Here is a 27,889-nt window from a genome sequence, read left to right on the forward strand (position 1 = left end):
ATATTATATATATATATAGCTTTAATGCCTGTAATAAAATTTTCACTTCCAACTTCTTGTTAACATCTTTATTCAAGTTTACAAAGTTTTTCTCAAAGAAACTAAGTATTTTCTAATTTTAAAAACTAAAATCATCATCATAGTTATCTCAGAAAAATACAAATTTAATCCATAAATCAAGTAAGTTGATAAATTTTAACATAAAATTCAATGTTTTTGATTAATTAAATAAATATTCTCGATAATAAAGTAGATAAACATTCAAATTTCAATCTTTAAAATAATTATCGATAAACTTCAATAATAATTTAGTCTTTAATTTTGATTTCTGTTAGACATTTTGAAATACTTTAAAATAAGGATTCCCAAGTTTGTGTTTTGTTTGTTGATTCCTTTCCAAAATTACACTGAATTTGTTAAATTCCCTTTCTACACTGATACAAAGTAAGAATACATTACAATTAGAATTAAATAAAAAAAATCAAAAAAGAATTAATAACAATTTTTACTGTTAAAGATAAAACAAAATTCAGAGTTATGTCATTTATTTTTCAAAAATTTAAGGCCATATCAATTATTGTTAGATAAATTTATTCACTGACTATGACCTCTCGCAATATTGACCCCCAGATAAATCAAATGACCTCTTTGGGATCACTAGTGACTAGATCGAGAACTCTTGCTTCAGAAGAATAAAAATATTCATTAAAATAATTTATATAGGCTAACTGTATATTTTATAAGAAAAATAAATGATCTTGCAGAATTTTAAAAAGTAAAAAATCAGTTTTTGTACAAATTTTTGTATCATTTTTATTCACAAATTATAATATTAATGATTCAAGTATCAAGTGTTAACAACAATATTTCTCTTAAATAATTATCCATAATTGTATGCACTTTACTTAAAACCTATATAATTCTCTTTATATGTTTAATTAAACTGATATATTATTTAATACATTAATAAACTGCTCATCAATGTACTGGCACATAATAATAAGATTTATCCTTATGTTTTAAACAACATACTCAAATTTATGCAGCTTTACAGTTGCTGCGCAAGTTTAAAGTTGTTATTCAAAAAATTCTAAAGTTTATCTTTCAGAAATTCAATATTTATTTAATAAATTGAATAAAATAAATATTTGTAGCANAAAGGAGACAAACAAAAATTTATTTGAAAAACACAAATATTTGTTTTATTTGGGTCTCTAATTAATAAAAAACGACGAAACACCATTTTAATTAAAGTGCATTTTTATTCAACTAATATATTTATAAATAATATGTAGCCCAAAAAGTAGCCAATGTGCCAACTGATATTTTTTACATCAAACTAATAAAAGGGTAGCCGAATTTGGCACAAACTAGCTGAATCTTGCAACGCTGGAAGGAATACTAAATAAAGCTGGAGTTGGGACTCAAAGGATTATAGACCCAAATGTGGGGAAAGGAGAAAGAGGACAAAAGATAAAGAAATGAGGAAGGTTGGAAAATTAAGGGTCCATATTGCATAACAGGAGGTCTATTTAACCTTTCTCATTACTTTTTATCTTTAGGTCATTTTCTCCTTTCCCCGAATTTGAAAGCCAACTCCAGCTTTATTTAGTATACTTCCTCATTCACACATTTCTAAGTATTTGAAAATATTTCTTTTCCACTCAAAAATAAAATATGTATAAAGGTTTACGGCTTTGTGAAACTTCTTTTTTGAGTTTATGCCATTGAAATAAATAAATAAAGAATTTAAAAAATTGTCGGTTTTGTGTGCACGTTTATTGGGCCGCATGCTGCGGGTTGGACACCCCTGCTCTAGATTGTCCTACCTATTGTCCACAATTCTTATTTGACTGTTTTTAATTCGAATTAGAATAATTTTGGATAGAAATGGATACAAATAGGGAAATTCCAGAAAAATACTCCAGCTGGTACAAAATGTTTTAAATTAGACAAATCCTGGAAAAATCACAACTTACAGTGCAGACTTCAATCTTCAATAGTTTAGTGATAATTTTAACTGTTCTAACAATGCTTAACATTGTTATAAGCAATTAATAATACTCATGACAATATTAATTTGATATAACAAATATGCTAACAAATATTGTAAATTTAGCTACTTTTCCATAAGGGTTTGCACAAAAATAACAAAATTTCTACAAAAAGTTATTGAGTCAACTTTAAACTGTAACTATTAAATTTTTAAAGATGAATAAAACATTTTTATTGACAAATAAAGATATTGTTACACTACTTTATAATTTAAAATATGGATTATTTTATACATGTTAATTAATATTAAAAATATATAGACTTTTATTATCCTGTCTATTATCTTTGTGGATGTAAAAATAAACAAAAAATTTCTTCAGTGAATTGTGATTATTATTCTAATTCAATGAAGTAATTTAACAAAACCCAAAACTCCTAACCTCGAGTTCCTTCTGTCCTATATATTACTTTTAATGCTTCTGTCAAACTGCCGTACCGGTAGACTCCACTCTAAAAAGAAAAAAAAATGCATAATTGAAAATTAATAGTTTTATATTTGAATTTTCACTCATAAAAAATTATTTGTTTAATTTTTATCTCTGAAATTATCTTTAACTTTGTTTATTATAAATATGTTGATAAATTATATCATCATCATTTTTTATTATTTATCAAAACAGCTTATGAAGTTTATGCTGATAAGAAAACAAAAAATAAGTTTATAAATTAATTTTTTATGCCATAAATTATTCATTCTTTAAATTTAAATTATATTGATAATTATTTATGTATACCTCAAATCGCGTTTTAATGACTGTGAAAGGAAGCAACGTCGATCCAGCTAGGGTCCTTGCCATCACTCCACAGCAAACTGCTTCGATAGGAGACGGATTTCCAAGGCTAAAAACACCAGTTGACAAAAAAAGGTAAAAATTTGCAATGTTGACTAATAATCCTCTTCACTATCAACAATAAACAATACAGTTATTACATGGGGACAAAATTGGAAAACTGCAACTCTTCTCTTCATAGCAACACTGCAAACATTGTAACAAAATTCAACCATTAAAAATTAATTTTTTTTGACCTGTTTGACTTATCCAATTCTTATATTTTATTTTTTTATTTTTTGCTTTTTTCTAAATCACATGAAATGGGATGTTTACTTTCAAATATCTCAACCATATCACATCAAATATTACTCAATTCAAAAGCAACAAACAACTGATATAAATTATATCCAATCAACAACTTCAAACAGTCCATTTATCAAAACCATTACATAACTTATTTTGAAAGAAAGATTAAACTCAGAAAAAATTAAGCTAATAAATAATAAATTTATCTACATATTTTTCCACATAAAAGAAAGAAAAAGATACAAAATCAACGTAACTAAAAATGTTGTTATATTAATAAATCTCATTACTTTAACATAAAAATTCATTGTCTAACAAATTAAGAAAGCAAAGAATAAATAATCAAAATAATGAATTTAGCTTGACCCCTCATTCCACATTTTTTCTTCTTCTTGACATAGCTTCTGCCTCTTCCTTTCTTTGTTCTTTTCAATTTTCCTCTTCCTGCTATCTTCTTTTCCTAAGAATGTTTCTTACATTCTTTTTACTAAGGGATTATTGAGCATCTGGCAACTTGTAAGGAAGAAAGAGGCAGAAGCAAACATAGAGCTATGTCCAGAAGAAAAAGAAAGCATGAATGAGGAGTCAGGCTAAATTCTTTACTTTAATTATTTATTACAGTGGGTAATCAGTTAACGAACAGTTCGGATAGCGAACAAATCAGATAAAGAACACTTTCATGAAAGATTTTTATGATCAAACAATGAACACTTTACTGAACAAACATAAAAAGAAGCGACGGAAAATAACGAATACCGATTGATTTTTCCTTGTCTTCAGGTAATAATTAGAAACCTTTCGGAGCACAGGAGATTTCAACATTGACACTCAACCCAATACTGATCAGATAGTATTCCTCTGAATTCTGAAACTCTTCCCTGTAATTCCAGCTTTTTGTTTACCTTTCTGACAAATAATTTTTTAGTCTTTGCAAGACTGTCAGACGAGCACTCGTTAAGTTTTGCATCAGGGTTTATTTACGAAAGGTGAAAGTTTAACTGTCCTTTCGGTTTTAATATCAAATTTCAAATTTCATCTGGGCCTTGCATTTAAATAATTTTTTGTAGGCTAGTTGATTTCTGTTCTCTGAATTTTTGTAAGTGCTTTTCTGAACTTTTTATTTAAAAAAGAAACTGATAATGACTGACTATTATGGAGCCTAAAAAAAGGAGTGTCAAGAACTGTGCTCACCATAGAAACCAAGTAAGAGATAATAACCAAGGTAGAAAGTGGGCACAAGATGTCTGATGTTGCTAAGCAGTATGGCTTGAACAGGTCTACAGTAGGCACAATCTTAGCTATGAAAGATATATCGAGAAGTCTCAAGCTGCTAATGGAGTAATAAAATCACATCTGAGAAATAAAGAGCATTTTAGAGTTCATAATGGAACATGAAACTGATCTGACGACAGAAGAACTTCAAGAACTCTCAAATGAAGAATACCAAGAAACTCGACAAGATGTGTTTTATTTTGAAAAAGAGGAAGATGAAAGAGGACCAATGTCGACATCTGCTACTAAAGATCTTTTGAAGAAGTGGAAGGTTGTCAGAACAACGATCATCCAAGTGGCATCCAAACTGGAATAAGATTAATGGTTGGGGATCTCTACAATTACAATATTATTAATTACTTTTGAAAAATCCTAAAGAAAAGAGAAAAGCAATCGACATTGGAGATTCTTTAACCCCCACAAATGGAAAAAACATGACTAATAAAAATTTAAGACTGCATATATATGTATTTTTACTATTACATATAAATAAATGTAGTAAAAAAGTATATATTTTTTATTTTTTGGAGTCTCTGGAACGAATTAATCAAATTCCCATAAAAACCTATGGTAAATCGATAATCGGATAATGAACAAAGTCTTGGAACAGATTATGTTCATTAACCAATCACCCACTGTATTTTATAAGAAACAGCACTAACCATCATTATAAATACGAAAAAATATACAAAATACAGTAGATAAAATATAGCACCATAATGAAACTAAAACACAGTACTTTCTTAATTAAGATAACCAAAACATGCAGGGTTGTCCAAAAATCATTTAAAATCTATCTTAGTTAAGAATTGGTTTGAAACGGGTGCATATTATTATTTGTGATTAAACTGTTTCCAATGAAATAAAAGAAACATGGCTAGTAATATGCAGTTGTTCCAAACAACTTTTAACCATTCTTAAAATAACTTTCAAAAAATATATGCTGATCATTTTTCAGTTTACATATGAATTGAATAATGAAGAACAAAATGATTAAAACAAAGAATATTAATCACAAATTAGTGATTTTATGTTTAATGCTCTTTATTTTAAATTATTTATTATACATCACTCAATTTATATGTAAGCTGAAGATGGCCACATTAATGGACAGATAAATTTATGGCTTTGTTAACAAAGCAACTTGTTCAATTCTGATTGCACAAAACATATAACATTTTTATAAATAAGAGTACTTTATAATTACTCAATTTTGTTCCCATCATCAATATATAAATATAATAAAATTGAAAAAATTAAGAAAAATTTAGACATTTGAATAAAGTAATATTTACTTTTATGTTTGCAACATTATCATCATCATCATCTTATCTAAATATTTAATGTATTCATTTATCTATAATTATAATAGGCCATTAAGAAATTCAATTATACTTGTACAGTCAAACTTCTATATAAAAAATTGCCTCTGGAAAATATGGATAAATTGTTATACAGAAAATTTGTTAAATGGAAAGTGCACTGATAGTGAATATAAAAAAATTTATTTTCAATATTCTATAGAAAAATTTGTTTTATAAGACTTCATGATACAGAATTTCAACTGTATTTTATTTTAACATACATTTTAATCTAAACATATAAAACATTCTCAGAACTCTTACTGGATTTTGTACTAGTAAATTTAGTTTAATGTTAAATTAATTAATGATTAGATAATTTTAAGGCGAGTGATCATATAAATAAATTATCAAAATTTAGCAGATAAATTATTTACTCTTTTTGTTCATTAATAATTTTAATAAAGCATTCATCCATTGCTAACTGAATTCAGATAAAGTTAAACCTTTCATACATGGTTCAGATAAGAATTTTAGTCCCATAATATTGGGTGATCAAATAACAAGTTTATTTGCTACCTTGGCAATGCAAAGTTTAAAAAGTAGACTTGACATTCAAAAGCCAGCCATGCTTTTTTGTATGTCCTTCAGAACTTAGTATAAAGTTTCTATTAAAAACAAATCATACAGGAACATTCAAAAACCTTTGCAGTGTAATTTTTTACAATTGTTATGTTGACGACTGCTTTGTTAAAAATACAGCTAACTCTTAGTGTCAATAAGCAATAAAAAGAATATATATTTTTATTTTTATTAAAGTTTATTAATTACTCAATTGTAGTCATTGTCTAATATTTTTAGATCAATAAGACAAATAAAAACAAATTTTTGTATATTCAAACACAAAATTTGAATTTTTTCACAGTAGTCTATTTAAAACTTTTAAGCATTTATTTAAAGATTGATAATGAATGAATGAGAAATTTTGCAAAAGTGAATTTCTAACTGAATATATATAATATATTTAATAATGCTAATAAAAGTGCATGGCTTCTTTATATATTAACAATCTTGTCTGTATACATAACTTTCCACAAAAGGATAATTATAAATCTTTCATTCATTTTTACTGATAAGCAAATTCAGTTACTAACTATAAAATCAAACCATGTAAAAGTTAAGAGAGATTATAATAGTTATCAAAAAATTATGATTTTAATTTTAGTGTTTTTAAGCAATACATATGATTTTGTAATTGATATAATATTCATAGTTTACAATTGATAACTTTTAGAATGATATACAATTTATAATGTGACCTGTTCTAAAATTAAGCTCAGTTTTTTTTTCTGAAGGTGATAAAAATTATTCTCATTACCAGAAGTTTTCATTATAATAATATATAAATTTAATAAATTTGGTAAAATGTGATTTTATAGTTAACTAAACAGAGCATATGCAATTTAACCAAATAGATCAGATATGTAAAAAAAAATTTAAAATTTGGCAAAATAAGAACCACAGAGATTTCTATTTTCTAACAAGTAAAAATATCATTTGAAATTGTGTGTTAATAGTGCATTATCTTAAATAATATGACATGACATAACAAAACTTGACATCATGTTGTATTTGGCAAATGATGACTTGATTTCAGTTGTCAGGAACATTATACGACTTGATGTCAATTATCAGAAAATAATATGACATAACAATACTTGACATCAAGTTGAGATCATTTGTTCTCATTTGTTAAAATGTTTCGTATGTTTTTAACATTTTAACATCAACTAATGTCAAGTGATATCGTGCTGTGACTGACATCATTTGATATCATTCAATGTGACTTGACATGTTTGGATGATTTTGAAAATACTTTGAAAATATTTTATTGTTAACTAAAGATTGGAGCCACCCATTAATTATGTGTACATTTTTGAGCCACCTTTGATCACCTCCCTCCCTGTTGTGATGTACTTTTGCAAAACCTTTTCCCCTTCAATTACCTGTACTATAGTTCATAAACATCCCTGACATTGAAGAAATGTCAAATAAGTTCTGTAAATATTTTCTGTTTGCATGATTACTAAAATTAGCTAATAAAAACAAATTTGTACACCACTAATACCACTAAAAAGTCCATGTAGACAATGCCACAACATTTGCCCTCTGTCCCTTTCATGACATCCATCGCTTCCTGAAACTGCAGACTTAATTAACAGATATCCCCATTTATGACATGTATAAAATAATTTAATGATGTATTAATACTTGATATCATTCAAAATCAATCAGAAACCATTACAGAAATGATATTATGGCTTTGTCATTTGGTCATTGGAAATCACTTCTGATACAATATTGCTAGAAATGACTTTAAAAATGATGAAACAATACCTTTACTAGGTTCTAGAGTATCTTTAGATATAAACAGATAATTCATACCTTCTTTATTCAAAATCTTAACGTAAATACAAAATTTTGATAATATTAAAACTAAATCTTAAACTTCTTAAATACGTTATAATTACACAGATAAAGGAAAAACATCTAATTTTAATAAAATCAAATCAGAAACAAAATGATAAATTATTTTATAAAATACTTTTTGTGGCAGCAACCCAATATTTGACCCCAGCAAGAATTGAAGACAGATTTCACTAATCTAAAATTATTCAAGAATTTATTAACATAATCAACATTGATTAATTAATCTTAGAAAAAAATGTTTTCTATCATTAAATAAACAAGTCAGCAAAGTCCTATCAAAATTAATGATAAAAATGTACACCATCAATAATTTAAAATTTAGGCTATGGCCTAAATTTTAAATCAACCTCTTTTATTTATTATTATAAAAATAATTTTAAGTCAATTTAGATTATTTAATACAAAAATTATCAAAGATTTAAACTCAAATTTCTGTTTTTATTAATCAAATTCTTTATTAAGTTAATTATATCATTCTGTATATGATATAACCTTTATCTAACAACTAGCTGTTGCTACTCACTGAAAATAAAGCTGCATATCTACATTTCAAATATTGATATGATCCCAAATTTAACTGATTGATACATTTTATAACTATGATTTATACATATATCATCATAATTTAAACATTACAATTACAGTAAAACCTTATGTTTACTTTGCTCAAAATTTATTCATTTTTTATTTAACCAATTTCTAAATCTAAAATAAATGTATATTTTTACTAGCTAATACTAATGATAGTTAAAAAATAAAATGGTAAATTAAATTAACTACAGAAAAGCTGTTTGTGCTATCATTTGCCATGACTGAAAAAACAATCTGTGATTAATGAAAATTAAATTACCATATTATTCACATTACTCTTTTTTGGATCTGCAATTTAAACAAAATTCTTTAGATAAAATACAACTTTGAATGTTTAAAGTAATATAAATATAATTACAGATAATTGTAGTCGTATAAAATTTTGACTGATCCCTAGGAAAATATAAACAAAAGGTTTTATTGAAATTAAAATGAAGCAAGCATTAATTCAATATTAAATTTTAATAATAATAATAATATCTCTTACTTAAAAGAAGTTTGGATCCAATGTAATGAACAAAAATACATCCCAATACCAGGAATGCACCTCGATATGGACTGTGTAATAATAATATATAGTCAGTTAACTTTTTCAATTAAATAATCTCCTCTTTTCAATTAATAGAGTACTTTATATATTGCCATATTTTCATGCATATAATCTGCAAAAAATTGCTAGAACAAAAATAAAACCTTTGCATAACTCATTTACAATATACCTCACACCTATGGGATCAGCCATTGCTCCATAAGCACATGTACATAACTGCAATTTAAAATTGGCATGTAACTTTTCTGTTTTATAACCCTCACCCCTTTCAAACATAACCCACAGATAATATGCACAAAAATACAGTTCTTAAATATTAAAATAGTAAAAAATGTTAATAAAAGAAAAATTGGAAAATAATAAACACAGACTAAATTCTTACAGGAACTGTTCCTCTCCATAAACCAAGAAGTCTTTCATCTTTGGCAACTTGTATCATGAGGCTCATCATTCCTTTATGTGATCTGTAACATTATTGTTAATTTTTTTTTTAAATATTTACAGTTATTATTAAAATTTTAATGTTATCTTACCCTCTTGAAGAGGCATTTTGTATCCTAGTTTTAACTAAATCAAGAGGTTGAAAGAGAAGAGTTGAGCAAGTTCCACTCAATGCTCCCGCAAGAAACGACTTCAGGAGAGGATACTAAAGCATTTTTATATATTATAAATATGTTAAAAATTTAATCAACATTTATAAATTAATATTTTTGACAATTCAATAAACTATTTTTTCAAAAAACATCAAACTAGTTATGTAACAAAACAAAATAGAGACAATCTTTGGCTAACAGGATACATACCATGTACAAAATCATTTAACATACTACTTTCAAGCAATTATATGTCCCTTGAAAGTAATGTGTTATGTAAATTCTCCATACATCCACCATCTAGGATTGACTTCTTTCAGGCAATATAAGTAGCATACAGTATGAAAATTATCCATAATTAATGACTTATGTTAAAACTTAACTTAAAGCACATTAACAGAAAACTATCCGTATATTAATTGTTCTATATAATAATATCCATAAAAGTTGGAAAAAATTACAGTAAACTATAATTTTTTCCAACTTTTCTTAATTACAAGTTTGCCAAAACTGTAAATTAAGCAAACCGCTTAATTTGAAAACTGGAAGACTAAATGATTAAAAATACAATCTTTACTCACTAATTAGGAACAATATTTTGTTTCCAAATATTACACATTAGTTATTTGCATGTGGAAACAGTATTTAAATACCAATATTTAAAGTCAATAGTTATTCACTAATTGGAAACATTATTCTGTATGAATTGTATTATACATAATTGTATCTTTCTCTTCCAAACAAAAAATGTTTGGAAGAAAAAGATACAATTTATATATAATGCAACTAACATTAACATAATCTAATATTTTGTATAGTACAATAAAATTTCATTAATTTTAAATAATTTGCAAAAAACAGATCTTCTTTTCATCAATAATCAAAAATACAAAAAAAAGGTTTATAAAAATATATTGATAAAATAATAATTACAACTTTATGAAGTTGTAATTATTATTTTATAAACTTACACTAGATACTTTGAGGACAGATGTCACTACTAACATTGCTACCGACGAATGACGTCAATTCTCAATGACGTTCACTTTTCTTTTCAAGACATATGCAAATCGACTTGGCATTAAATGAAGTATTATACTAATCAACAACTACAAACTTCGTTCACCAAATTCTTGTTTGTTTACATTTACTATTATTATTCTNAGAAACTAAGTATTTTCTAATTTTAAAAACTAAAATCATCATCATAGTTATCTCAGAAAAATACAAATTTAATCCATAAATCAAGTAAGTTGATAAATTTTAACATAAAATTCAATGTTTTTGATTAATTAAATAAATATTCTCGATAATAAAGTAGATAAACATTCAAATTTCAATCTTTAAAATAATTATCGATAAACTTCAATAATAATTTCGTCTTTAATTTTGATTTCTGTTAGACATTTTGAAATACTTTAAAATAAGGATTCCCAAGTTTGTGTTTTGTTTGTTGATTCCTTTCCAAAATTACACTGAATTTGTTAAATTCCCTTTCTACACTGATACAAAGTAAGAATACATTACAATTAGAATTAAATAAAAAAAATCAAAAAAGAATTAATAACAATTTTTACTGTTAAAGATAAAACAAAATTCAGAGTTATGTCATTTATTTTTCAAAAATTTAAGGCCATATCAATTATTGTTAGATAAATTTATTCACTGACTATGACCTCTCGCAATATTGACCCCCAGATAAATCAAATGACCTCTTTGGGATCACTAGTGACTAGATCGAGAACTCTTGCTTCAGAAGAATAAAAATATTCATTAAAATAATTTATATAGGCTAACTGTATATTTTATAAGAAAAATAAATGATCTTGCAGAATTTTAAAAAGTAAAAAATCAGTTTTTGTACAAATTTTTGTATCATTTTTATTCACAAATTATAATATTAATGATTCAAGTATCAAGTGTTAACAACAATATTTCTCTTAAATAATTATCCATAATTGTATGCACTTTACTTAAAACCTATATAATTCTCTTTATATGTTTAATTAAACTGATATATTATTTAATACATTAATAAACTGCTCATCAATGTACTGGCACATAATAATAAGATTTATCCTTATGTTTTAAACAACATACTCAAATTTATGCAGCTTTACAGTTGCTGCGCAAGTTTAAAGTTGTTATTCAAAAAATTCTAAAGTTTATCTTTCAGAAATTCAATATTTATTTAATAAATTGAATAAAATAAATATTTGTAGCACTCCATGCTTAATAAAGTAGCCAATATATAAACAAATATATGAATAAAGACGTAAGCAAAAAAAATCAGATCTGATATCCATCAGATTTTTAATAAAATATGGATATAAATTTTAAATTCTTTAAAATAACTCTATTATATTCTTAGCTTTTTCAGTTAATAACAATCTTTATGCAGTTTAACACATTCTGTGAAATATATAAAAACAAATAATCTTGGAATAATTTATAATCAAATACATTAAACTAAAAATCCAAATGATAAATTTTAAATCATCATTATTTAAAAATTAGATATAAGAAATTCTTAAAAATAGTATATAAATTATTAGCTTTTAGAAAAATTAATTTTTTTTAAATTTTTACAAGTTAAATTATAAAAAGGATAATGTTAACTATATACATATAATTAATATTAAAATAAAAGTTATTTTAGTGCTCTACATATATTTTAGAACATGAAAAAATTCTTACGCCGTGCACTAAATCCATGACAGAATTTGAAGAGGAAGTGTAATCGTCTTCTAGACTGTTATGTATCCAGCCAATCCTGTAAACGATTATCAAGCGTCCTTTATATTTATCTTATCATATAAATAATAGTATTTAAAGGCTTGTCTCTATGTTAACAATCATCTTTTTTTTATTTTTGGATATTTTACGAGCATTCGTTCGCGTTTTGAGAGAACCGATTTTTCAAATTGCTATAAATCTTATCGTAAAATAAATTTAATCTAAAAACGTAGATATAAATGCTTTAATGTCGTTATATACTTTGTTTATAGTACTGCCGAGAACGTAAAATAAAGTTTTCGAGACGAGAGCAGAATTTGTATTCTCGAATCTTAAAAATGTGTTAGATTCAATGAAATTTTGTATGAAAAACAAATCAGATTTTTTTTCAAATTATATAAATAGAGAGATCTTGATAAATATTAATTAAGCATTTGAATTTCACTTTTATTTATAATAAAACTAATCAAATTATACAATAGAATTTTCTTTGATCTGCTTTTATTTTCTATGACAATGTATTAGACTAAGGCTATTCGGACGAGAGAGTCGGTAAGCGAGCGAGAAATAAAGTAGAAAACAACAAATTTTTTGCCATTTTGTAGTCGAAAAGCAAAGCTCGTCGGTCATCGCACGGATTTATCTTTGGCAGAATTAAAATTTCTGTTATTACCAATCATTTCTCGTTTTTGTGCTCGACATTAACCGTCCGGTGCGTAAAATTCATTCGCTCGCATCCACATATTTATAACAATTTAGCATTTTATAACTTATAGCGTAAAACAAACGATTTAATAAACAGACTTGTATTTTTGGCTTACTTTTAAAACGCTACTTACCTGGACATTATAAGTACACATTAGCGTAAAGTCACTCTCCAGACGAATTTATTTGTCTCCCTCGTTTCAGCATATCAGTTATTATTTCATTCAAAAGTATTTACTCATCGTCTCCTATATAAAATATCGAACAAAACAAGTTCATTTCCTAAGCTCGAAACCCGTCCATTAACCTAAACGTACAGTCGGTTAATTAAACGGTTCGTATTAAAACCGTACAATTACTACGTCGTACGTACTTCTCGTAACTCGCCGGCACGCATTAGTTAGATATTTTACGTAACTTTAAGTACATTATTATAATTTTTTTGACAATATTGCTTTTATATGTATTTATAAATTATGTGTAATGTTTATTATAGAATTACAAAAAATGATTGGAATTTTACTCCATATCAGCAGTTATTTTGCTTTAAAATTTGAAGCATGCACCACTCACCGACACTAAAACACGCTTATTTTGTTCCATTTCATAATTGTTATAACAGATAAGTATTTAAAAAATTCATCAATTACAACAATTAACTTTGAAAACTGCAACTCTTAACGAGTAACAATGAATGTAAGTTGGAATCCCTTCTTCGCCTTTCTTAATCCATTTCGTTGAAGAAAAACCCTTTACCTTTCCTCCTGTGGTTTCCCCGTGTTTATTACGCAATCGAGACCGAGTTAATCGTCATTATCAGACATAATTTCTTATCGACCGTGCGTCATATTCGATACAAACAAGTTTAAAACTCTTGCAAAACTGCCAAGGTTGCCTGATGTAACCAACAGTGGGGAGACCGATACTTACGCAATCGTTATATGTCACATATAGATACGAAGGACGTTGCACCATCGCAATTTAATTATAATTATTCCCCTAAGTTAACATAAAATATCCAGTTACCACGTGTTAACCTCGTGTTCGAAAGTGTGGCTGTATACGAAAATAATTATTTTTAAACAACTACATTTGACGGCAATACGCGTTACGCTTCCATTATGCAATTTCTAGTAAATATTATGCAACGAGCACGTTGCCCGGTAAGGACCCGTATAAGCAAACCAATGGATGGATTACCCATTTCGAATGAAACGGACTATGTTATTGGCTCGCTCGTCCGGTTGTGTTAAAGCCGCTTTACCGGGTAATGCGCACGCACAAAATATATTTAGGATTTTGACGGGGGAAAAAAATGGTCACGGTTTAGTTCTTAGCGGCGGGCATACGCGGTGCACAATACTTTCTCCCGAAGATAATCATTATCTCGCGTTATCGCCGAAGCAAAAAGTACGCTTACGGTTAGCCTTAAACTAGAACTGTTTATCAAATTTGGAACGTCGATACTCTCCAGTTATGTAGAAACAAATCCTCATTTTCCTATTTAGGTAAATGATTTTTTTTTTAATTTAAACTAAATCTTGGTATCTCTTTAATTGTCTAGACATCAGCTTTATAAAGATAAAAATTTTATTTTCCAAAGGAAAGTTGTGTTATCTACGGATCGTTTATCTATTAGCGGTAGTTATCTTCGAAATAGGAACAACCCGATAGTACGACCCTTCGGGTTGATTTACCAAATATGGTTTCGTGGTACGCGTTGTCAGACTGTTCAAATCTTTCGCTCGTCTTGTTCTGCAAATGTAAAAGAAACTAATGAACGATATTTGTCCATTGTCCCACGCGATTTGGTCGTTTGTTGACGGTAATCACGTCCCTTGTTCTCCAGCCCCGAGTTCAACCGGCGCTACCTTGTGGGAACGCTGATCCGACATTGAATCGTAGTTCGAAGCTTCTTGCGTAATGTACGGTACAATGCCCTTTTTCACGGCTTGGCACTCGCGGACTATAAAAGAATCTTTTGTAAAGTTTGTGGACGCCGCCGCACACGAGTAGCCTGTTCGTCGGCAGACTAACGACGAACATTATGAAGATAGGATTACAAAATGGAAAAAAGAAATTACGAATAAAGAACAGGTTGTTTTGAAAGGAAGAACGTAGCGAGAGCGAGTGTGTTTGAATGAAAGGATATTTTTAATCAAAATAGGGAAATGTTCTCATTTTAGAGACCGTGGGCACGTTCGTAAAGTCCAACGAGTTGAATGAGAATGACGTCATCGTTATTCTTTATGATTATGATCACGTTTGCAACAAAATAGGTGTTTCTAAACTCGTTTACAAATTGTATTATTGCGATCCGTGCGTACTCCCACTTGTCCCCTTCCATCTCTTTCGTCTCAAGTAGGTCTTTCCACCTCACGCTGATTCTTCTTTTTTGCTGCGCTGATTATTAGCGCATTCTTATCCAATATTTTTCTTAGATTGCTTAAAGATAAATATTTAGAATATATTTATTATCTTATTATAGAAGTATATTTATAGTATATTTACAGTATATTTATTATCTTTTTATAGAAGGAAAGAGACCGTCCATTAATTACGTGTACAATTTTTGGTCCGCTCCCTCCCTCCGTTGTGTACAACGAATATAGGTTACTTTTGGCCAAGCCCTTCCCGTTAAATTACGCGCAACCTACAATAGTTTGTGGGACCCGATTGGTTCCCGCAACAAACAGTTTTCCCGAGTACATAAACGATAAATAAGAGAATATTATTCTCTTATTTATCGTTATTTGTATTTGGAACGATAAATAAGAGAATATTATTCTCTTATTTATCGTTCCAAATACAAAAAAAAATAAATAAATTCGAAGAATTTGATTCTGAGTTCGAAATGACTCCCGAAACGAATTAAATTCGAAGTAGGAGGCATCACTGTATACATACAGTGGTGTCTGGTACTTCGAGGTACACGTGTGTTGGCGCATATTTCGTTTAATGTCTTACGGTGGATAAAGATTAAAAACCGAAATTTGTCAGAGTAACTTGTACCTAAAGGGCATTGATGCTGTTAAAATTTGGAGCATTGAACTCGAGGGTGTGGGAGATAGGGAACCGTGTGTCGTATCTGGAGTGGGGGAGGATCTAATGAAAATTTTACTAGTTATCGGCATTTACAATAAAAAAAACACATCTCTATCTGAAAATTAAGCCTTTAATCCAGGGGTCGCCAAACTTTTTTAACCGTCGACCCCCAATCACTTTCCAAAGCCTCACATTGACCCCCACCGTAAAGTTTTATTACAAGTATATATGTATCAGCGAAAAAAAAAAACGTTGTGGGTGTGGTCTCTGTCTAAGCAAAAAAAAAAAGAAAGGTTGTGACCCGCTAATGATGTTGCATCGACCCCTGGGGGTCCATATCGACCACTTTGGCGACCCCTGCTTTAGCCTTTTTAGCACGATTCACGGTAGTGGAGAAGTGCTTATGTCAGATTTGCGTTACGTTCGGTTCCATCCATTCAATTCAAACGTAAAAATTAGGCTTATAAATTAAGCCGAAACTCGATCGGCAAGAAATTTCCGACATTAGGCTTAAGAGTTGTATCGACGAGGCGTTACAGCGTTTACGGACACTAAGCTACAGTAAAAACTACTCGGTTAGTATATTGTATTAAAATAAATTTTATAATAAATTCGATTGGCTTTTGCGGAGCGTGCTGTCAGATGGGCTTGTCCAGTCTTGTTATAATAATTAATATAGTAATAAAAAAGTTGTTTCTAATAACGTCTCGTAACAGATGGGGCCGCAATTATAACTTTGAGGTAATGTGTCTTTGTGTATCTTAAACATGAATATTTTTCGCCGGGAAAGATACGCCACTAGTTACTGCAGTTTTTGGTAATTATTTGTAGTTAGTACGCGACTAATAGCAAATCTTTCCTGACTGAGAGTTAATTCCAGTGTAGTCGGTGGACTTATAAAAACAAATTCGTATACCACTGAAAAAAGTCCACGTAGACAATGTCTCGACCCCCTTCTTTCCCCATAATGTACAACGATTGTCAGTGGCGTAGCGTAGTGGGGGCGGCAAAATTTCACAATAAATAGTAGTAATATCTTGTAAAAATTTGAACCATTTCAAGTCATATTCTCGTCGCACCTACGATTCGGACCGATTGAAATGAGCACGGGGATTCACTGACTATCCGGACAGTCAGTGAATCGACTCTCCGTCCGGGTGAACTATTAATTGCGCAACCTTTTTTTCCCCCTTGCTTGTAGGATTCGCATTCGTAGTACACGTCTCCAATATCCAATAGAGTAAGTCTTGTAGGTTACTTACGTTACTCCCACCCGAGTCTCCCTAGTTGCTATCTGTAACTGATTTAGAACCGGCATACACTGCACATTATTGTTCGCATTGCAAAATGACATACGCACGCGTCAGGAACTTCTGTTCGAACAATCCTCACCCGCAGTCCGGGTCGCGGTAGGTTGATACGCTGCTATTTCGGCTATGAGGTAGTCTTCCGGATCATCTTAGAAAATTTATGCGAAATAGGGGCCAGCTTCACTTTTATGCGAAGATGGCCCCTATTTAGGCGTTATTAACGTGAATAAAACTCCACGTGACCAGCGAGTTAGCGGGGCGCGAATCCACGACCAACTACTAGTGTTTGGTGGTTTTATCCACTCGACCACTGGTGGACTACAAAGAATAGGATTTTCTGATATTTAATCACAGTATATGCACGTATTGTACATTACCTTAAAACCAATTATTAATTACTGTTTTTAAGTAAAATTAAGTTATAAGTAAACTTTAATAGGTTTGCTTATAGTGATTTACAATTACAGTATATAATTTACTTATTTCTTCAGAATATATATGTTACCGCTAAAGCTCGAAAGCCGTTAATGTGCACATTACCTAGCTAATCTGCAGATTAACTAGGGTGATCCGTTAAAGTCGCGAAAATTGTTCCATTTCTCAAATTATCTAGGTAATCTGCACATTACCTACTAGGCACTCGGTAAAGTGAAAATAAGATCTTTGCTGGAACTGCAAAGATCTTATTCTGTACGCTGCACGCTGTACAAAGATCGGTTTCTGTACGCCTAAATTAACATAATGTTGTTTATCCTGTAAATGTTCGTCCGATGGAAAAATATTTTTAATAAAATTGAAGACGAAACTGTCCAAAAAGGATCACCATTTATTTTTTGTGTTCCAAGACTAACACATTCTCGGAGACTGACCTTTCTTTGTAGGCTGCTTGTCGCCGGAAAATTAGAGTCGTTTTAAAAAACTGAAAAAAAAAAGCAGCCAAAACCCCCAAAAGAAGGTATAGATGGATGTAAGCAGGACAACTATATGTCACCAGTTGCTTTTTCAGAAATTTTTGTAATTTTAATTGGATGTGTTTCGTGTTTTTTAAAAGGACTCTTTGTAATTTTCCGGCGACAAGCAGCCTACAAAGAAAGGTCAGTCTCCGAGAATGTGTTAGTCTTGGAACACAAAAAATAAATGGTGATCCTTTTTCGACAGTTTTGTCTTCAATTTTATTAATAATGTCGTTTATTTAATATTCGATATCTAAAAAATCAAGTTAATACAATCAACAAATTAGTTAATAGAATCAATCATCAATCGAGTAAAAACTGTAATACAAAAAAATCAAACGGTTTAAAATATTATTACAATTAGGAAAATGGGGAATTATATAGATTACCACCTGTGGAATTTCGGAACTTTGAGTATATATCTGAACTGAGGAGACCGAGATGAGTACAACGATACCCTACTTTTTGATCAGAGACGAAAAATAAGAAAGTTATCATACTTTTTCCGGCGATCGCATGATAAAATTGTGCGTTAATGTTACCTTTGGTGACTAAAATGGCGGCTCGTCTCCGATTTCAGCAAACCGAAGAAAGGAAACAGTGGGGACGCATATTCTAACCTAACCTAACCTATTTTAATAAATTACCATAATTATTACCAACCAAATTATTAGAATAGGTTAGGTTAGGTTAGAATGTGCGTTCCCACTGTTTTCTTTCTTCTGTTTGCTGGAATCAGAGACGAGCCGCCATTTTAGTCACCATAGGTAACATTAACCAATTGTGCTTATTTATTAGTATAGTCTAAAGATTGGTGACACTTTGAATTACATAGCAATTCTTTTTTGTGACAAGCACACCTACAGTATTTGTGGTACATTTATTTGTTGCAAAGATCTTATTTTCACTTTACGGAGTGCCGAGTAGGTAATGTGTGGATTACCAAGATACTCTGCACATTATCTAGGTAATTTGAGAAATGGAACAATTTTCGCAACTTTAACGGATCACCTTGTTAATCTGCAGATTAGCTAGGTAATGTACACATTAACGAGTTTCCGAGCTTTAGCGGTAACATATATAATTTTCTCTTTCGATGCTCGTTGCGCGAGAGGAATTTGTGACGAAACAAAGGAAATTATTAGAAATTGAGAAATGTATTTATTGCATTTAACTTTAATATTGAAATTTTCTCTATTTTTAGAAATTGTGAAGGACTTTATAGTATAAATATGGAAATAATGCTAAAACATCGTTATTTTGACTCTGTAGTCAGAAAATATATAATTATTAAACAATATCTAGGGCGGCCAAATATCTAGCGGGCAGGCGGCTAACAGCCCGGAACCGGTCCCGGATAGAATTGGATGCGGTATACGTTTAACATCCACCCGAGGTCCTAGGCTTCCACCGGCTAAACCGGGTGAGGTCGGTGCTCCGTAAAGCGCGTGCGCCAATCTGGCTTTTTGGATGCCGACGATACGGCGCTTCTATTCCACTACTCCGCCACTAATATTCGAATATACAATAGAAATATTATTTTTTTCACGCCTAGTATAGAAATTTGTAATAAGATACGTAATGCGATTATAATAAAATATTGTACGATTATTTTCGTGTAATTAAAATTAATACGTATTTATTTTTTAGAAAATACCAGGGAAGCGGCGCATCCACCGCTTCCAATGACGGAACTCCACTGCTATTGACAATAACTGTAGCAAAAATTTGTAAAACATCTTTACTTCTGAAAGAAAATCCCGTGTCTTTCTGTGAAAACTGTGCGTGTTCGGGATCAAAATTCACTGAGATATAAATGTTTAAGGTCGTGTCCGAAATCGGGTAGGGCCTAATCATTGTATTTTTTGTTTGCGGAAATTGTTAAGTTATTTAAGTTCACAAGTTATCACCCAATCTAAAATAGGTTTACGTCAAATCTTCTACAACAAAGAATTTTCAAACCAAATTATAAAATTTGAATTTAGATCCATTCGTAATGAGGAAAATCAAAACTGATGTAGTTTTGATTTTCCTCATTACGGCTTGATACGGCCGAATGCGGACAGGTAACAGAAAGAGTAAGTCGGCTCTTGTTTTTCTGGATCCGACGAAACCCAACCCGAATTTCAGTGCCGCTAACCTTTTGCGGCGAAAACTCTGAAAACAGGTCCGAAATTCCCCCTGAAACCAATACGGTTCCCGTAAAAAGCGAAACGATTTGCCTGTAAATAGTTTTGCTTCGGGTGCAATGCGTATAACAGTTTCGACAATCCAGAGAAACGCAAATTTTCACTGCGGGCGCAGTTGAGCGAAAGCATGGTGTAACGAAGCTACCCTGCCGCGAGATTCTGGCGCAAGAACAGTCTTCGGCCACGCGACTTTCGGAAGCTTTGAGTCGTGGCCGAAACTACACTAAGCAATACGACATTTTCCCCATCCCGCCGATATCCCTTAATTAAATTCGGGGAAACCCCTAAGATTGAATCACTGCCCGAATTCGAAAATTTTCAAATTAGTAATTTTCTATAAAATTTAAAATAATTTGTACGGTATTTAACGATAACGATTAGAATTTACATTTATGCGCAGTTAATTTACCAAAACGTTCCGTTTTGGCGCCGCGATCGCCGTTGGCGAAAAATGTGTGGCGAGTGGTTGGCAATGAGAAATAAACATTTAGAGAGATTTTCCTGCTCGTCTTCGACTTCCTCTTCGTTTCCAGTATAAATTTAAAGAAATGCCTCCTAAACAACGCAAAAGAACTACGGAAGAAAAGCAAGAAGATACCAAGGAACAGGAAAAGTTAATATTTTCAACATTTATTCTTATTATTATCATTTCTATTAGTTATAAAGTAAAATTTTATACAGTAAACGAGGAAAATTCGCGCTAAATCGTTTCGTAACAACCTTGCATCGATTATCGATCGAATATTTCTCTTTGTCAGCCGTTTACATTAATTCTCTTCTATAACGTAAGTTAATATTTATTGACTTCCGAAGCGCTATAACTAAGGAATAAAACAGCTGAAGATCGGCCGATTAACGTTGATCAATGGCAACGTTGAAACACCTGGCATTGTATGTTATCGGATAAGTTTTCTTCTCTACTTAATTTCTTATCTTGCATTTTACCGGATCAAATAAGTCCTTCTATAACAAATCTCCATATCTTGCGGTATTTATACTTTTGAGAATTAATGTAATCGAATAATTTTATCAGCTTGTTAGTTATATAATTGCCTATGCTGGATTCGAAAATGAAGTTTTGAGCACGCTCCTGTGTCCTACGTGTGTGCGTATATATATATAATAATGTCCGTAACGCTCCTCGGATTCGATGAGCTACGTTACGGACTTTACGGTTTTTACGTTTCTACGTTCTTACCGAGCTTACCGTTTGGGATTCTGGCCGCCGTTCTTATTTTTTTAATTTGTTTTCGAACGGGCGTACGGTATTTCGGGAAAAAATGGTAACGTTTTGCTTTTTTTACTTGCCGCCGGAGGCGGTCCCGTCGATTATTCCGCGTCTTTTCGCAACGATTAGAAACTGTGATTTACTTTTAGTGCCGGCGCGGATGGCGTTTTTATTCGTTTATGGCCGTAACGAGGAACTTTTTAAAAATTTGTAAAGTTAATACTTAAAATGGTCGACTCGTGCGCTTTTTCGGCGGCGAAAGAGGTGTCCCACGGACGAGGTCGATGCTTTTAATTATTGATTTACGTTTAAGCTTTTGGAAATTGTATATTTATAAAGTTTTCGGAATGATTTTGCAGACTGTCGCTTTCTATGTCGAATAATTTGTTTTAAAAGTACGTGTTCTTTGATATAAAATCGTACGCTTTTTTTTGTCGAATGACGAAAATTAGTATTTTAAAATTAAATATTGATTCCGTTATGACGACGATACTCGGGAAGCGGTCGTCGACTGTCGGTGCCGAACGAAAAAAGTGAATGGATAAAAATCGCCGAACGGTGAAGTCGGTCCCGCGTAAGGTTATTTGGGTTTTCTCCGTTTGACTGACCCTTAAAAAGAGGCCGGTTTCTCGTAATAGTCGTCTTTGAAATCACCCCGTTGGCAGATCGCTTATGTATTGTGTTGTATTATTCCATCAGTCCAATCTAAAAAAAAAGTAAACTCAAATAGAAACCATAGAAAACCATATGTTTATATTCACAACTAACCCAGTTGGAAAGATTCCATCCCCTTAATTCTCTGTTCCTGTTTCCGAATAATTTCCAAAATAATAATTTATTTTTTGCATTCAATCTTTTGTTTATATACATGAAATTATTTGCAGGGGCATAATTATTATAACAATAATTTTTCATTTTTACAAATATCTTGTAGCTAAATCATTTGCAGATTGATTAAAAATGTAGACAGTTCTTAGTTTAAATAGTCTGTTATCCAGATAAATGTAAAGCATCTATATATATATATTTAGCAATTAAATTGTAATTTTTTGATAATTAATGTGAAGGGTGTTTGGCCAGAACTTTGTATTATATAAAAATAATTTCATTCATTGTATAAATGTAGAAAAAGTTTACAGATAATTTATCTTTGTCATCTTTTATAATCTTTCTGTGATTTTTTAAAATATATTATCGTCACACTATTAAAAAATTTGATAGTAGTTCTTATAACAATACTTATTCAAAATTGCACTTCATACAGGAAGTGAACTTTTTCTATTTCCTGTAAAGTGGCAAAACATTGTCTGAATGACAATGTTTTGTTTACATTATGCAACTGGTCTAGATATTAAAATAGTATAATAATCTTATTCTGCTTCTCTGGCTTTGAGCCCTAGAAATTCGTTGCTGTAAAAATCTGTTACCATTCTTTTCAGTCATGTGCTATGAATTTGCAGTTATTTAGCTTAGAGTCTTGATATTTTCCTTGATCTTGTGTCTCCATTGTTACCATGGGCAAATCAAATCTCTTTTCTGTTGAAAATCCTAAAAATACCTTTTTGAGTCTTTGCTGATTCTCCATTTCTAGGATACTAGCAGATAAGCCCGGCGTTGCTTGGGCAAAAAAGTAACGATAGCGAAGAATAAGATAATTACATTATAGCCAATCTTACCCGTTTTCACAGAATGCAAGAATTAGGTTCCCCTGTTTCCAGACTAATTAGAGAATTTTTAGGTGGGTCTAAATTATGTTCGATTTCCCGCAAAAATGCAAAAAAACCACCTCTCTGCCTGTAAATCTTACACATTGCTTTCTCTTAACACTTTCATTGTTAACACTTCCATTGTTGGCATACCGTTACACAGACAGACACGTGTTCAATGGGATATATATATATAGATGTATGTCCCAGCCACCATAGCCTGTTAGATATAATGATGATTATGATATGCATGTCTTTTGTATAGTTAATTGAGCTCTGAATTTATTTTTTCTCATCATCTTTCAATGTATGGGCCAAATATAGATAAAAAATTATGATATAAGTATATAACATATTCAAAGTTTCTGAACTGCAGATTTCAAAAATAATTGAATTTGTGTTTGTTTATTTTCATTAAAAGGCAGCAAAAAAGAGATATTAAAACATCTAAAATGTATTTTGTTAGGTTATTCTGTTTAAGAATATTTTTGTATTTCAAACTGAAAATAGTTTTTAGATTAATTCACTAAAATGTCTATAATCTTATATATTTGATTTATGCATAAGTTGTTATTATTACTTTTTACCCTCTCATGTGGGCACTAAGAGAACCTTCTAATCATGTTCATTATGGATTTGGCCAAGTTTACAATACGGGTAGTGATTATGGACATATTCAAGATTTAACTGCTCGTGAAAAATTTATGGAATTGCTCATCCAGATTGATTTCAGGCTCTCCAAAGTGGTAGATTGACACCTTAACCAACAGTTGCCTTGACTATTTGGTCAATGCATAAGTTGTGCCACTGACTTTAGCACTGAATGATAATGGAATATAGATGTAAAATTCAGGAAACACAATCACTACATATTCTCCTTCATTGTTAATTATGTTCTGCTAGTATTTAGGCAAACAATCAAATCCTTTCTTGAAAAATTCTGCAGGTTGAGCCATGAAATCATCCAGCTAAGTTTCCAATGTAGCATTGTCTTGAAAGGGTGTTCAAGAGAGAATGAAACAGATGAAAACTATTAAGAGTTAGGTCTGAAAGTACACTGGATGAAATGGATTTAAATCTTCCAGTTTGAGTCCTGTTTTGGTGATGTTTGCTCTGTGTGGCTTAGCATTATCATGGAACAGCAGCATACCATATCTATAACAAGGTTATTTTATGCAAATGGTTCTGCCAGATGGTGGTGTTGACCACAATACTGTACTGCAGTGATGGTTTAGTTTCTTTGAAACAATTCATATTGGATAATGTGTTTCATATTCTACCATATAACATTGTCTTGCATAGTTAAGATTGTGTTTAGGATGGGGTATTGACCATTTCTGGGGTCTCAGTCACTTATTCCATTTTTTCACATTGATTCTCATTTTCTGTGACAGTGTGGAACAGGCATTGCCATTGGTCACAAGCATGGTGATACTGACAAAGCAGAGGCACAGCTGATTGATAAGCCTTCATCAGGTTTTTAAATAGAAATTCTATTTTTTGTTTTAAAAAAGCTGAAAAGGCTTATCAGTCAGGCTGAAATCATTTGTTTTGGTTAAATTTAGTTGCTGGAAAAATGTATAAAGTGTGTTTAATATCTTTATCTACTTGTGAAGTTCCAGCTTCAACTATTAATATAATTTTAACAATGTTTATTTCATAAATTACAATAAAAAATATAAATAATTAAGAATTTATTGCACAATAAAAAGATGACCTTATAAACAGCAAAACAGTATTTAATAACAAATGTTTTTGGTCTTATTAAAAGACCATATTTAGGTTAAGAAGTCTATCAAATGCAAGAAAATGGTTAAGAATGCAAGATTACAAGATTAGAATACAAGATTAGAGAATGCTGAACATTTCAAATTGAAACAAAAATAAAATACTGGAAAATAACTCAAGTAAATACCAAAAGTACATAAAATGCTTAAATAAATAATAAGTTATAAAAAATCACCTACATGGCCTTGACACAATGATTTATATATACTTTCAAGGCTTCCACATATTGTAGGAGATATTTATTTTTGATGGCCTTCCTGATCCTGGCCTGATTCCAATGTACATTAACTTAAACAATCAAGTGTATAAGCCAACAGTTCCATATTAGATAGCAGATTCTGGGTGATCTAGACATCACACCAATATTTACTAAGTCATGAGATGCTCTCTAATCAGTAATGGGAACAGAATATACTCCAGGGATACTCAAAGGTCCAGTGGATCCATGTCATTACAGAGTATTTTGTAAGCAGTGGAAGATCTTTTATAAACAACTCTTGCCAGTGGCTTTTGCTATTTCTTTAAATTAAGTTAACCATTAAACCATTAAGTTACAGTTGAAAAACTGAGCAGAAGAGGAGAAGCTAAAATATTTTCAAATTTGTTTTCACTCTGATTTCTGCTAAACTGAAAGTGTATAAATCAGAAGTTGCATAATTCAGTTTAAGTTTTATTTTCAGGTAACATAGAGTTGGGTCTTAAACTTTGAAGTTTGGACTCTTGATAACTTGGACTTGAATCAAGTTCAGTCACTTTAAAAATATTTCCTAGCAACATCTTTTGGATACTCAAACTTGTAAACTAATGTTTTCAGTCACATTCAGTGACCTTCGGATTCACTACTCAGAAATCAAACAATTTACAAACATTAATGGAAAATGAAATAAAAAAACATTAGAATACCAAACAAGGTTTAAAAAATTAAAATTTTTATTTTATTAAAAAATTTTTTTAATTATTTTATTTTATTTTAATTTTTTAAATCTCATGTCATTCTAATGTTTTTTTTCATTAGCATTTGCAAATCATTTGCTTTTTTTATTAGTAAACCTTACAAAGATCACTGAATATGACTGAAAGCGTTAGTTTATGTGGATAAGAGCTGCCGAAATTCTTTCTTTCTTTTCTCTTTAAACCTTACAAGTAAGTTTGAGAATATTGTGAGAATCTAAACTTTAACAAAAATTGCTCGTTGATGTTATCATACTTGTTCAATAATTGTTGCCATCTACTACCTGAGAAAATCTCTACTTGCTTTGTCAATGGTGAAAGCGGCACTTTCCCGTCATCTCTTGACCTCTCGGTTGTGCATTACCGATTTGAATATCATAATTGATGGTCGAAAGAAGGAGTCGCTGCCTAATTCTCCCCGAGGCAAGAAGTTGCCGTCTGGTCCCTAACTATAGTCATCACCAGTTCCTTGACTGATAGTCTGTGCTCTGAACCGAATTACCCTATTCTATTGGACCAAAAACATTTGTGCCTCCGAATTGGAATAACTTCGTCGTCAAACCTGAAATAATTCTAGATTTCATCGACTTTAAATCTATTCCTGGAAAATACCTTATCAAGAACTGTTCTAATGTGCCAACCTTTGCATTTTTTCAACCTACCTAAGAAACAGACCAAATCCTCTCCAGCATCAAGTCTAAAACCAGATCCTTCAACTATAGGTATTTATCACCATGTAAATCTCATGTAAACTCTCTCTCTTTCTCTCAAGAAACGTGGAGGTATCTAAACCTATTTTAGCTCAAATTATTATAACTCATTTAATGATATAAAATGTATAAAATGTATTTTCCTTTACAAATAAACAGTTGTTTTGTTAACCTAGTCTCTGCACGAGTCACTTTCTACTCACCATCTCACGGTCTCCATCCCGATCACTCATTCATGCGATCGCTTGCGTGACCTACTTTCTAATCTAAACTGATTTGCTGTCGCAGTTTCCGTGTCAATCGGGACACGGTGGTGTTATTCCTGACAGGACATCGAAGAGGTGCTGACCCTCTGGTTACAATATGAGTACAGCACTTCTAACATCCAAAGGTTTTCAATGACAATGAATTTAATACAAATGTTGCTTAGTAATAAATTGGTTTTTGGATATTAAATGCCCTCATGAATAAGTTAGATTCCTACAAATGGGCTATAAATTGTTATAGAAAGCATTTTTAAAAGTCCTTTTAAAAATTACAATCAAATAGATTTTTTATTCCTAAATTTTATACATTGAATCCCAAAGTATAATTCATAAAATAACAGCTTCAGTAGATACAACCTTGTATATAAGCA

At 30.6% G+C, this 27,889-nt stretch overlaps 2 protein-coding genes across 6 annotated transcripts in view; one reads left to right on the top strand and one right to left on the bottom strand.

The window, feature by feature from the left end:
• LOC111638766 (solute carrier family 25 member 38-A-like) overlaps positions 1-14,522 on the bottom strand; it is a 29,297-nt gene extending 14,775 nt beyond the window's left edge. For 2 of the 4 annotated variants that reach the window (XR_002758944.1, XM_023384524.1), the window contains exons 1-8: positions 14,303-14,522; positions 13,507-13,620; positions 12,629-12,704; positions 9,872-9,984; positions 9,721-9,802; positions 9,276-9,346; positions 2,790-2,895; positions 2,436-2,505 (exon numbers count right to left, since the gene is read on the bottom strand). Coding sequence is in view for 3 of the 4 variants with exons in the window: in XM_023384524.1 (XP_023240292.1) it covers positions 2,436-2,505; positions 2,790-2,895; positions 9,276-9,346; positions 9,721-9,802; positions 9,872-9,984; positions 12,629-12,704; positions 13,507-13,514 (526 nt within the window). In the remaining variant the exon portion in view is untranslated. Of the gene's footprint in view, positions 1-2,435; positions 2,506-2,789; positions 2,896-9,275; positions 9,347-9,720; positions 9,803-9,871; positions 9,985-12,628; positions 12,705-13,506; positions 13,900-14,128; positions 14,282-14,302 lie in introns of those variants that run through there. The other 2 variants (XM_023384532.1, XM_023384539.1) reach the window with 2 other exon arrangements.
• Positions 14,523-14,684: 162 nt separating this feature from the next.
• LOC111638754 (2-oxoglutarate and iron-dependent oxygenase domain-containing protein 3-like) overlaps positions 14,685-27,889 on the top strand; it is a 44,029-nt gene continuing 30,824 nt past the window's right edge. The window contains exon 1 of one of the 2 annotated variants that reach the window (XM_023384516.1): positions 14,685-14,880. Coding sequence is in view for 1 of the 2 variants with exons in the window: in XM_023384510.1 (XP_023240278.1) it covers positions 21,418-21,482 (65 nt within the window). In the remaining variant the exon portion in view is untranslated. Of the gene's footprint in view, positions 14,881-21,289; positions 21,483-27,889 lie in introns of those variants that run through there. The other variant, XM_023384510.1, reaches the window with a different exon arrangement.

This window comes from Centruroides sculpturatus, unplaced genomic scaffold, assembly GCF_000671375.1.
Source record: "Centruroides sculpturatus isolate CEXI.00-Female unplaced genomic scaffold, Cexi_2.0 scaffold90, whole genome shotgun sequence".
In the NCBI taxonomy this organism is placed as follows: Eukaryota; Metazoa; Arthropoda; class Arachnida; order Scorpiones; family Buthidae; genus Centruroides; species Centruroides sculpturatus.